Source organism: Phaseolus vulgaris, chromosome 1, assembly GCF_051622355.1.
Source record: "Phaseolus vulgaris cultivar YP4 chromosome 1, ASM5162235v1, whole genome shotgun sequence".
NCBI lineage: Eukaryota > Viridiplantae > Streptophyta > Magnoliopsida > Fabales > Fabaceae > Phaseolus > Phaseolus vulgaris.
The window spans coordinates 52976598-52988542 of NC_143498.1; the positions used below are offsets into that span (position 1 = coordinate 52976598).

At 30.7% G+C, this 11945-nt stretch overlaps 1 protein-coding gene across 10 annotated transcripts; it reads left to right on the forward strand.

Annotated features, from left to right (window-relative positions):
* The first annotated feature begins 2439 nt into the window (after window positions 1–2439).
* LOC137815031 (guanylyl cyclase 1) lies at window positions 2440–11945 on the forward strand. Of its 10 annotated transcripts, none has more exons than XR_016515033.1 (11): window positions 2440–2719; window positions 3004–3124; window positions 4572–4844; window positions 4937–5061; window positions 5760–5871; window positions 6579–6653; window positions 7332–7415; window positions 7633–7706; window positions 8878–8950; window positions 10282–10357; window positions 11630–11945. XR_016515033.1 is itself a non-coding variant. In XM_068618049.2 (11 exons), exons 3-11 carry the CDS (start codon window positions 4683–4685, stop codon window positions 11702–11704), a joined length of 861 nt encoding a protein of 286 aa, XP_068474150.2. In that variant the 5' UTR covers window positions 2440–2719; window positions 3004–3124; window positions 4572–4682; the 3' UTR covers window positions 11705–11945. The 10 variants fall into 10 exon arrangements, 5 of the variants coding, with proteins under 5 accessions (XP_068474150.2, XP_068474152.2, XP_090150445.1 ...); XR_016515031.1 differs by having other exon boundaries at window positions 7645–7706; XM_068618049.2 differs by having other exon boundaries at window positions 7327–7415.

The following is an 11945-nucleotide window of genomic DNA, read 5'->3' on the forward strand; positions in this document are numbered from 1 at the left end:
ATTTTTTATTAAGTATAAATAACCGAGTAGATTCGATTCATTTATAATATAAATTTTAGTTTTTTCTTTGTAAAATTGTCTTCCAATTATGCATTTACTCTTCCAGTTCCAAATTAATTGCAGGTTTGAAAAGGTTGTGATTGTTCTTCGAATATGAACACTAAGTTAGAGTCCGCATCTATACGTTATGTCTCTTTCACGTGCAGTGTCCACACAATATACTAACTAAACAAAAACTATTGGAAACTTCATTTCACGGTTTTTTCACTAGCAATTTTTTTTTCATATTTACGTAAATAATAAAAAAAATATATATAGAAATTGATCATTCTGTAAACAACATCAATTAAATTTTTTAATTAAAATTTTTAATTAAATTGATAATTTTTGTTTAAATAAAATTAATACTGGATTGTCGATTTTATTTTATTGAAATTGTTAATTCGGTTGACGAGTTTAGTTGATTTTTTTCTAAAAGAAATGATAATTAATATATTTGGAAATAAAAATATATAGTTTTAATTTTTATTTTAATTATAATGTCAAATTATAATATATTGATGAACTTTATAACATATTACCTATATATTTTCAGTTAATATTGGATTTCGACACGTACTGATACCAGAGATATTTATCACCTTCTTTCTATTACTCCTTTTACTTTATCTCTTAAAAAAATAAAAAAGAATCATAAAATTTTATTTTATTAAGCCTTGGAAATACAATTCATTCCAAATACCCTCCTTCATTTTGTTGTTGTTGACATTTTCTTTTATAAGCATTGTTGTTGGCACGTTCTTGAAACTAACAACATCATTAATCTTGGATTCTGTTGGAGAAGGAGTGTTTCTTGCGGTTCTTTAAACAATGCATGTTGACTTTGTATATCAAGAAAAACATTTTTGACAATTTACAATTGAGTTTAAGAAAGAAATAAGTGCAAAAGTTAGATAAATAAATGATGGATTAGGTTAATATGGTGTGAAGAAAATGTCTTTAACTTTGTGACAAAATAATAATACACATTTTAGTACTGATATTTCTAATTCCTACATAAACAAGACTGTAAAGAAAAAATGCTACTATATATTTAAATAAATTTAATACAAACTACTTAATATTCGTGACTATTTTAAATAATTTTACTGTAAAGGTAAGTTATACTAGCTGTCATAATCCCCCCTAACATACTGTTAACAGTCAATCATAACTAAGATATTATTCTATTAAATGGTACACATGATGTTACATTTGTATATTAAATTATTATTTTTCTATCTTCTACAAAAATCCACCGTGATGTTTGCTGATATATCTTTTATTACCCATGTTTGTCTGGATAAAATTTGATATAAATATTTATAAGAAACAAAATTAAAATAAGATTTTTTATAAATCAAAACTACTTTATACATTGTTTAGAAAAATAATAAAGAATACTATATATATGATTAAAAAATACTATATATAAAAAAATACTTTATACATTGATTAAAAAAATAATATAATTTTCCAAATTCTTGAAATAGTATGATTACAATCAATAATCACATTCAAAATATTTGCGAGTGTTTTATTATAATTTTATCTTTAAAACATCTTGATAAAATAATAAAAAAATTATTCTTAAATTCAATTTTTAAATTATATGAAATTATTAAATATATTAATAAAAAGGCAACTATTTTCAATTTTATGAAATTGTTTTTGATTTGGATATTTTTTTTGGTAGCGTTTGATTTAGTTTATTTTCTTAAATTCTTCTCTTTAAGAGGCTCGGTCAAACACTTATATATATATATATATATATTAATTTCTTATTGCCTTGATTTTCTTAAAGTTAAGAAAATATCAACAATGTTTAATATTTTTTTACTTGTACTAACTGTTTTCGATGAAAATTTCTTATGAATAAAAATATCATTTTAATATGCATTATTTAAATAGAAAATAATTTTTATATAAACCATTTTCTCTAATTTTAAAAAATTATATTACGTGATTCATATTAAAATAACATTTTTATTAATGAATTTTTTAATAAGAAATTATCTTAGATACTGATTTTTTTTTTCACGTGTTTTTTCCGAGCAATTATTTGTTATCTTTTTGTACCAAGATATCCTTGAAAGAAAGTACTGGATAAAGCTTAACAAATGCTTCATGAATTTTGACACAGAATTACGAATTTCCAAATCAAAATAAATAAAATTAAAAAAAAACTTTTATGTCTTCTCAATTAAAAACTTAATAAATTATTTAACGTTTTTCCAGCAAAATCTTCTTTATTTTACATAATTAAAAAGCTGGAGTATGAACACGATAATTTAAAAAAATAATACAGACCTTCACACAATATTTTTTTTATAATTATATTATTAATATAAAATATTTACTAGTTTTATTAATAGACGCAATAAAAAAAAGGTTTGAGAAATTGGACAGTAATTTAGTGTGGCTTATTTTGTTTGATCGAGAATTAAAAGTTGGCAATGTTGTTGTGTGAAGATTTGAAGCTAAATAAAATGCTTGAGAACACGAAACGATTAAGAGGAAGAGGAAGAGGAAGAGGAAGAAGAAGAAGAAGAAGGAGAAGAAAAAGCGCATGGGGGAAACACACGACAAGAACTGAAAAGGAGGAAATCAAGAACAAAGGCACCCACCTGACCTAACCTAACTTCTCAATCCAATTCGCGCTTTCTCTTCTCTCCTCTCTGTACCTTCCTTTTCCTTCCAATTCCATTCTCTTTCTATCACTCTCCCTCCATTTTACATTTCATTTCATGCTCTCTTCATCTTTCTTTTCATCAATGTCCTTCATTATTCATTCCTTTATTTGCTTTTAACTTTGCCTATCCAATAATAATTTACTTCTTCAATTATACGTTATCGTTGGTTGGAGTGAAGCTACCTACCTACCGTTCATTTTTTATTGCCTCTGCTCTTCTTTTTTTATCAACAAAATTTCATTGAAGGCGTTTTTTATGTTTGAATTTTCAGGATTTCCATCTGAGTTCACCTTCTCCAAATCGGCTTTCGCCTTCTTCATTTACCCGCGAAATTCGTTGTAGCGGATCTGACTTGGTTTTTGGGCGGCTTGCAGACACTGCATGCGTATGGGGTACGTTTCCTGAATGCGACCGAAGATATTTATCTTCCTTTTAAACTTCTCTTCCATTTTTGTCCCTTTTATCACTGTCTGGGTATTCAGAGTGAATTATATGACTCGGCCGATTGTTTACTCTGTGGTGAAATCTGACAATATTCTCTTCATTTTTTTCTGAGTCATTATTGATATGGTTGTCTTGAAAGTTTGTGTAAGGGACTACGCTTAGCTATGGAATTAAATAATTAGTGAATCTGTTGATATGTCCTTTTTCTCTCCTTTGACGTGGAAACAGAAGTGAAATAAAACCATGCTTATTTACCACTAGTCTTAATTTTCTGAATATAAGTGGTTGGAATGGTCGCATTAAGTGGTGGAGCAAAGACAGGGTATTTCTCTGTTTGCTGAAAAAACCAGAGTGCACGTAGTGTTTGGAAGTTTGTCAAAATTCTTTACTTCTCAACGTTTTAAAAGACCATTCTGTTCAGATAATAATTCACTGATGTGTCTCTAATGATTTGAAGTCATGGTTAAGGACCAAATTATGCAGTATATACTTGAAGAAGAATGCTGCGGTGCTGTATATAATTTTCATTTAGCCTTTGTCAGTGCCTTTCAGAAGAAACTTTACCATTGATTTGAATGTTGTTTGTCATTTCTTTTCACTATATGTCTCTTTCAATCTTCTGGTATGCACATATTGTTAAGTACTGGCATGATTCGCTTTTCAATATGATGGCATATATGAATATGCGTTAATTCACACATAATGTAGTCATCGTGTTCACAACATTCCTGAAAATAAATTTCTGGCAAAGCTGCTAATGTCATTGCATTATGTGGTTGCATCCAATTATATTATTCCACACTACAGGGTGCTGTTGTCGATCATGCATACAACCTGTATAATATATATTACATGTATATAATAATACATAGTGAATATTGTACACGCATACAGAAAATACACTTGTGGTATATATGTGTTAGGCCACAATAAAATACCAAAAATATTTTCTAGGGCATATTCTCTCTATAGCTAGCTATGTTGTTACGTTCTGCATATATGAAAAGAATTTATCAAGTGAGAATAATTATTATTTTAAAAGTACTAAAGTTTTAAATTTAATATTTATAATTAACGTTTTCACAATAAAAAATGTCCTCATCTGAGACTCTCTTTTATGTGTATATATACACAAATCTTATCCAGCTAGATATAAGTTCTGCCAGCAAAGCAAAGGAGACATGGAACTAAACCAATAAACTCTAATTTGATGTTTTGTAAGACAAGCCATGTATACATGTAAAAGTAACTCAGATGAGAATACCAGCAGAGAACTGTACCTTGGAATAGAGAAACTGGGCATTTCGAAGTTTGAACAAAGGAGAGATCATGCCCTAACTATAAAAGAATTGAAAACTTGACTTCTAATATTTTTTCTTGTTAAACCTGTTGCAGGAAGCAATTCTACCCACTTGGTTGAGACTCCACATACATGACTGGGACACCCTATTTCCTGCCCTGGATCTCTGTTTGAAATTAAACTTATCACACTCACTTTGGTCATTGATGTGGCCCATATACTTGCTATTCAACAAGATTCTCAAGACAGGAGATGAAAGAGAGCTAGGAGGGGATAATTTGAATGCGATAGATCCATACCTCTTTCAGCAACCATCAAGTAACATAGATTCTCATCCTCCCCCCGTGCTCTGTTCACACTTCCCTGAAGTAAGAGCATGTGATTTGTCGCTTAAAACTTATTCTTTATTTTAATACTAGAAAAACATTCTTTACTTAAAGTTTATCTAATTATGCCACAGGTACCGCATGTAAACCAAATATACACATGGGATTGTGGCCTTGCTTGTGTCTTGATGGTTTTGAAAACTATTGGTGTAAACAACTACGATATTCAAGCACTGGCAGAACTATGCTGCACGAATAGGTATTTTCCTTTATAAAAGCTTAAATCGTAGTTACTCTGTCATATGAAATTCTTGAAGTTCCTAGACTATATATGCATAGCTATTTAGAACTCAACTAAGAAGGAAGCATAGTTTGCAGTGAGTTAGACTTAGATGTGGATTTTAAAGTCCTATGATGACAGGTATGGACAAATTAAGGGCTTTATAATTTGAGAGATCCATAGGTCTAATGTTTAATGGTCTATGTGGTGTTTGGTCCATTGTGTGATTCCTTGCTTAGTTCATTGAATGTGGAGTTCCCTAGTGTTTTGGGCTTGCAGAACCAAGAGGTTTTATGAAACATGGGAAGTACATATTTTCTCCTAATGTGATAGTGTGTTTAGATTAAAATCTTTTAGTTTCTAGTGAACATACTAAACCAGATTCATTAGAACAAAATCATTGAAGTCTTGGTAAACAACTTATATCAATAAATTGTTTACTCCATGTGCTATTTGGAATTCAAAAGTCAGATCTAAAGTTTGCTTCAGAATTCATGCTATCATAAATAAATCATGAAATGGCAAATATTCCTTACCATATCAGGTAGAATTTCTGAAAGCAACTTGAAAGATGGTCATCGAGTATTGATAGATTTTCAACAAAATATGAATATGGTAGTTCAATATGAAAATTTATGAACTTCTGATTAGTCTCATTGTTTACTTCTGTTTTGCAGCATTTGGACTGTTGATTTGGCATATTTATTACAGAGATTTTCTGTTGCTTTTTCGTACTTCACAGTGACCTTTGGTGCAAACCCAAACTATTGCGTTGAATCATTTTACAAGGTTATTATCATACTAAAATAGTTGCAATCACTTTATTTTTCTTTAGTATTAGTAAAACACTAAATGCAGTAATCAGGAGAATTTTGAAACATCAATTTGCTCATGAAATCATGATTTTTGGTTGTCAAATCAGTAACTTCGGTTTTTGATGCTGCAAAACTATCATTTGAAGTCTGAAGAGTAGGTAGATGTAATAATTTTAAGAAGAGAAAATTCAGATTTAAAAAATGTTGAGGACTAAAATGGGGATTTATTTTTACTCCTATGTCTCTGCTCACCTGTCTAATTGAAGAAATGAAAGATATATTCTTTTTGTTTGATGTTTGATAAGCAAGTTGGGGATATATAACTTCTATGAGACTGGTCAAGATATGGGTTTCAGATATATTGCTATCAGAATATTATTCAAGAAGACATTTTAAATAGCATGGGGTTAGGTGATTCACGTTCACCAGTGTTAACAGGAAAGTTTTGGCCAAAATTTACCAAAGCTGGCTCCATGCTTTATTGATAATTATGAATTCATGATAGGTGGGATGGGTGCCATTTTATAGGTTATGGCTTGTCTTATGATTGTCGATTTTGATGCTGGTTTATTGGAGATTTTGAAGGAACCATGTTATATTGATCATTTTTTCTGTCCGCAATCAATACTTTGTCTGCCAATTACATAAAGTTGATAGGATTTTGTTGTAAACATTCTGAAGGAGGAACTGACTAATGATCTAGTGAGAGTGGATTTACTATTTCAAAAAGCAATGGAAGCTGGGATTGATATACAGGTATATGCCTGCACCTTTTTTATTGGATCCCCCAAGTATCAATCTGATAGAAGTTACGAGATTGTCTCCTATTGGAGAGAAAAAGGAAAATGTCACAGCATTTCTTTCCATTAGTTTTATTATTGTTATGTTTATCTTGGTATGAAATAATTGAAGGTGTAAACTCAGTTCACTCGGTTGTAATTTTACTGTATACATTGAGCACTGATTATTAGGAAATCAGCTTTTTATTAGGCTTTGTAAAATGATCTTTGTGGTCGATATGTTGGAATTGGAGGAAAATGACATGTATAACTTTTTGGTTATTATCTTAATAGTTTTTACCTCTATGTGGAGATTTTATTTGCTTATGGTTTGGTTTCTTTACAAGTAGTCAACAAACCTTTTGTTAGGAATCACACAAGAATAGAAACAGGGAAACAAAAGAAATTTTTTATTGAGTTAAGTGGAAAGAACAGAAAATAGGAGAGAGAGATGCTTCTCTTCCAAGGGTTCACAAAGGATTTCTCATTTCACAGAGCAAAAGCTCAATCTCCAAATGATTTAAGATAGGTTGCCTCCCTTTACATTCTCCTGCTACTTATTTACCTTTGAAACCCCCTCTAACTGACTAACTTAATAACAAACTACAATAACTTTCCCAACTTCTGAAAAATTTCCCATCTTCTTACAGTGCAGGTCAATTACTGCAGAAGAGATTTCCATTCTCCTATTGTCTGGGAAATATATTGCTATTGCATTAGTTGACCACAACAAATTGAGGTACTTTTTTTTTTTACAAATATATTTATATAATAAGCCAATTACTCACATCAACTTTAGACAGCACCTGAGGTAAACCAAGTTCACTCATGGAAAAACTCTTATTTAGAAAACTAGCTACCCAAGGTGTAATGTAAATTCTTTACTATTTTCATTTTCTTTTCCCCAATAATGTCGTTTTCCTTGGTGATGGGCAATTCTGGCTGCTTCTGAAAAGGTTCTGTTTCAGTCATGTTTGGCAAGAAGGTGTTCCTATGCCTGGGGTCTTCGCCAGCAACCCTGGCTATACAGGTGAACATCTATATTTTAGCTTTAGCTTAATTTGCATCTGTTTTGGATGTTTCTTTCCAAGTGGAAATTGGTATCTACTATGGCAGTATACATGTGAGCAACATTCCTCTTTGATTTACACCAGTTGTGTGATGTTCAAGATAACTTCATATATAAGTTTAGTCAAATAAACATATTTTAATTTTTTTATTAGGGTAATGGGAACCAAACATTTTCATGGATTTTCCTTCAAGAAGACATTAAATCTGATTTTTTTTTTACTTTGTATATCTGACAGTGATGTGCTACTACTTAAAATACACAATTCTCTACTCCAGTAAACCCTTGTGCCAAATTTATGTTGAAGATCATATATTTCAATTTAACTCATAATGTTATATACCCGTTGATGTATTTTTATTTTGTAAACAAAATTGTTATTTCAAATTGGAGAAAAAAACTTTGGACATTGCATCAACATTGTTAAGTTTTCTGGTTGGAGATCTGCAGCAATCTGCAAGGTTTTTTCTACACTTGTAACTGTAGTAGGAGATCAAATCCACAATCCTCTTATAGATGCTTATCCATTTGAAACATAGTTATTAAACCAAACTGGACTCCCGTGTACCCTTCAAACCTGGTAAGCTTATTGGTTTAGGAGAAACCTGCTTGACTTAAAGAGCTGGTGCAACCTGAGCTGTTTGTTTTGTTACAAAGTCTATAAAAAAAACTAAGAATTACCTCTCCATTCATTAATATGCTGCATGAACTTGAAGTCCTGGCTCCATCATATTTAGTCAGCTCATAAGTTTGTGAGCCCAATGTTGTTTCTTTTCTCAATATTTGATATTTTCATTTTCTTTCAAATCCTTCTCAAAAAAATAAGTTATTTGTGTTTTTATGAGGAAGAAAGCTAATGTAAATTTTATATATCACACTGTTTTGTTACTAAGTTAAGTGCTTTGGCTGAAAAATTATTTCAAAGATCGATAGCTGTCGGTATCCTAAAGTTCTAATTCTTAAACGCCAAGGTTATACTTGTTTGCAACTGCGAATAAGAGCTGATATTTGTCTAACGTGTGAGAAACTAGTCAATATCCTTGCAACAGAGTGATACTTCTATTAGTATTTATCCTAACAGTATAAATTAATCAATTTATTAAATTAGTTAATTGGAAAATTCCATTGACAGGTCATTATGTGTTGATATGTGGCTATGATGCTGGAGCGGGTATGTTTGAGATTAGAGATCCTGCCAGCTCTAAGTATACTCGTTTCCCTCTTTCTACTTCTGGTTTTATATTGAAATTTTCTGTATGATACTATGTTTTTTCTCATCAATATATTTGCCATTATATGTGAATCCAAAACTCATTAATGATTGAATTATTCACCTTTTTAATTTATTTTCAAGAAAAATTTCTTAGAACATATTATGGTCATATAAAGTTAGGTTAACAATATAAGATATAATTGTTTATCTGGATGTCATTGTTGGGAAGCCTTCTTAGTTGTGGTCACCCTTACCCCATCTTACTTGTTGTCTCCTTGAAGGTTGCCATAGTTGCAGCCTCAAAATTGGTGGTGGTTTGGTTCCACATCCATTAAAGATATGGTTTAAATGGAGCTCATAAAGCTCGGATAGTCCTCACCTTACTGATTTGATAAAGTTGAGTTATATTATAAAACAATTCTAAGACAATACCAAAAGTCTACCCTAAATCTATTCTTGGGTCACCTGCATTTGTCACATTTCAGGCCGGTTGCCTTGGACATAGGTGGGAGTGTTGGGAAGCCACCTTAGCTGTGGCATCTTTGGGGGGCTACCTTAGTTGTCACCTTAAGGGTGGTGGTTAGTAACACATTGACTAGAGATGTGACTTAAATAGATTTGGTAAAGCTTGGGCAATCTTCACCTCTCACGTTACTTTTGTGGGGTTGAGTCAAGTCCTAAGAACAAATTATAAGAGTCATCATTTTTTTCCATTTTTGCATTTTTTTTCCATGTTATTGTCACAAATCCACTGAGCATTGCATTTTGCTTGCAATTGTGTTAGCGTCTAGGAATAATTTAATGCATGTTCAAAGTGCCATGTTTAGTTTTTGATCCTTGGGGGTGGGGGGATTCAACTGCATGGGTATGTTCAAAGGTATATGACTACGTAAGTTCAATTACATAGATATTGTGTACTGTCATTTGAAGACAACGTACACAAGTTCTGCAGTCTTGTAGGGTATTCTATGAATCAAATTTTTATTATGAAAAAATGTGTTAAACTAGAGTTGTTGCAAGTCATGGACACTAATTTTTCAAGGCAAACCATTAATTCTAGATGTAATTTATGCCACTTGACTCTTTGAATACTCACTTATTCATTGTTCAATATGGGCTACATTTGCTCTGTTGAGCATTCATATTTGTGTGCTTTTTGAGATATCTTTTCTGATATCCGCTTTCGATTTTACTACAGCATATGCATATAATTTGAGTGGATAAATAGTTGCCTAATTCTTTTTTGTGATTTGATCCTAAATTAAGAGTTGACTAGTCATTTTTATAAATTTACAAATTCAAAATTCTGTGAATTATGTGCAGGAAACACAAGAGGATTTCTTTAAAGTCTTTAGAAGAAGCTCGCAAAGCCTTTGGCACTGATGAGGATCTTCTTTTGGTAAGCATCGTATACGTCAAATCATCTTTCACGAAGCTATTTGATAACTAATATTGACAAATTATATGCATATGTTTGACAGTTTGCTGAAAAATAATTTTAAGATAATTAATTTCATTTGGCTACAAAAAAAAAATATCAGTTTTTGCTTTGGAAAAAAAGGCATTTATGAAGTTGAAAGGAAAAAAAATTGTTGAAAAATAATCATAGTTATAATTTTTTTTTTATAAAAGTTTTCATGTTAGTTATAAATTTTCAAATTCATAAATTCAGGTTATTGTTTAGGAAATCTTTTTTTTCTGCAAATTTCTGTTGTTGTCACAAACATTTAGTTTAAATTACTAACAGCTTTTTTTTCCGAAAATTGTTGAAATCTTTAAAATTAATATTTGTGAAACATGTTTTTATATACTTTTGGTTAACTTATCAAAGTATGGAGAAGTGCAAGGAGCGGTCCTAGGTGGTACGAATCGTGCAATTTTCCTTTGATCAAATCTAAGGCTCTAAGCACTTGTTTCACATTGAATTAATAATACAATAATCCATTTCAAGATAGGTCAATTTTAAAGAAATCCCAGTTGTTCAAAACTCTACGACTTGATTCCTTCTGCACATGCACAAGGGACTAATTTTATTCTGCGTTGCAGTATTTGGTAAGTCTGGGGAATCAGAGCAAGAAGTGAGAATTTTCCGAATTAACTTGAAGATGGAGGAGGGTTTTCCCTGTATTCTAGCCTTGAATTAAATCTCTGTAGTCATTAAAAGACAGTAACATTTGTTTACAAATTAAGTGTTTTGGGTTCATCACACCAAAGAACAGAAAAATAAATTAAAATTTTATTCAAACACCTATTATAATTTTTTCAAACTGATTCTTTTTCAGGAGTAAAATGATTAATAGACCCATGTAGGGATTATATGTTTTGTAGGTAAGATCTTAATGTGATGTCAGTGCAACCATCATCATCATCTTCACCTTGGACTTTGAATGGACGTTTTGACCATCATTTTTTTTATATATAAGTTTTTTATATCAAATTTAATTGTAGATAATGTTAGAAACTCATTCTTTATTGTTAGATGAATTTCATGTGTTTATATAGGTTTCACTCTATTTTTTGGAACCTGCGTATTCAGTATGTTGAAAAAAGTTTGTAAAAAGAGCATATTTGTAGCATTTCAATTAGTCATGTATTCCTACTTGCTCTACTCAATTAAAAACGTGATATTATGGTGAAGTAATGATTTTTTTTTCCTTGCATGGCCAAGCAGATATGTTTGGAGAAGAGCAATATAAGTCACCAACCTTCTCTGCAACTGTCCATCGATGTCAATAGTGATTCTTGATGTTCTTGATATGTTTTGCAATAATTTGGCAGTTATGTTGCTGTTATATTATTTTTTTTGCACATATGACATACTCCTTGTGTATTTTAGTAGCTACATCTTATTATTTATTTCTATTCCCAGTATAAACCTCTTAATAGGTTTCTTCTGGGCTGTATGTATTGTGTATGTTTACTCCAAATTGTATAGTAACCATAAATTCATTTTAATTGAATGTAAATCATATCTCCTTTCTCGGAAA

What these genes read in the sequence shown, in the direction of transcription:
- LOC137815031 (XM_068618049.2), top strand. Translation starts at nt 4,683, where the DNA reads ATGTGGCCCATATACTTGCTATTCAACAAGATTCTCAAGACAGGAGAT. An exon ending in TCTGTTCACACTTCCCTGAA is followed by an intron (nt 4,845 to 4,936) that starts GTAAGAGCATGT and finishes ATTATGCCACAG; the next exon opens with GTACCGCATGTAAACCAAAT. An exon ending in AAGCTGGGATTGATATACAG is followed by an intron (nt 6,654 to 7,326) that starts GTATATGCCTGC and finishes ATCTTCTTACAG; the next exon opens with TGCAGGTCAATTACTGCAGA.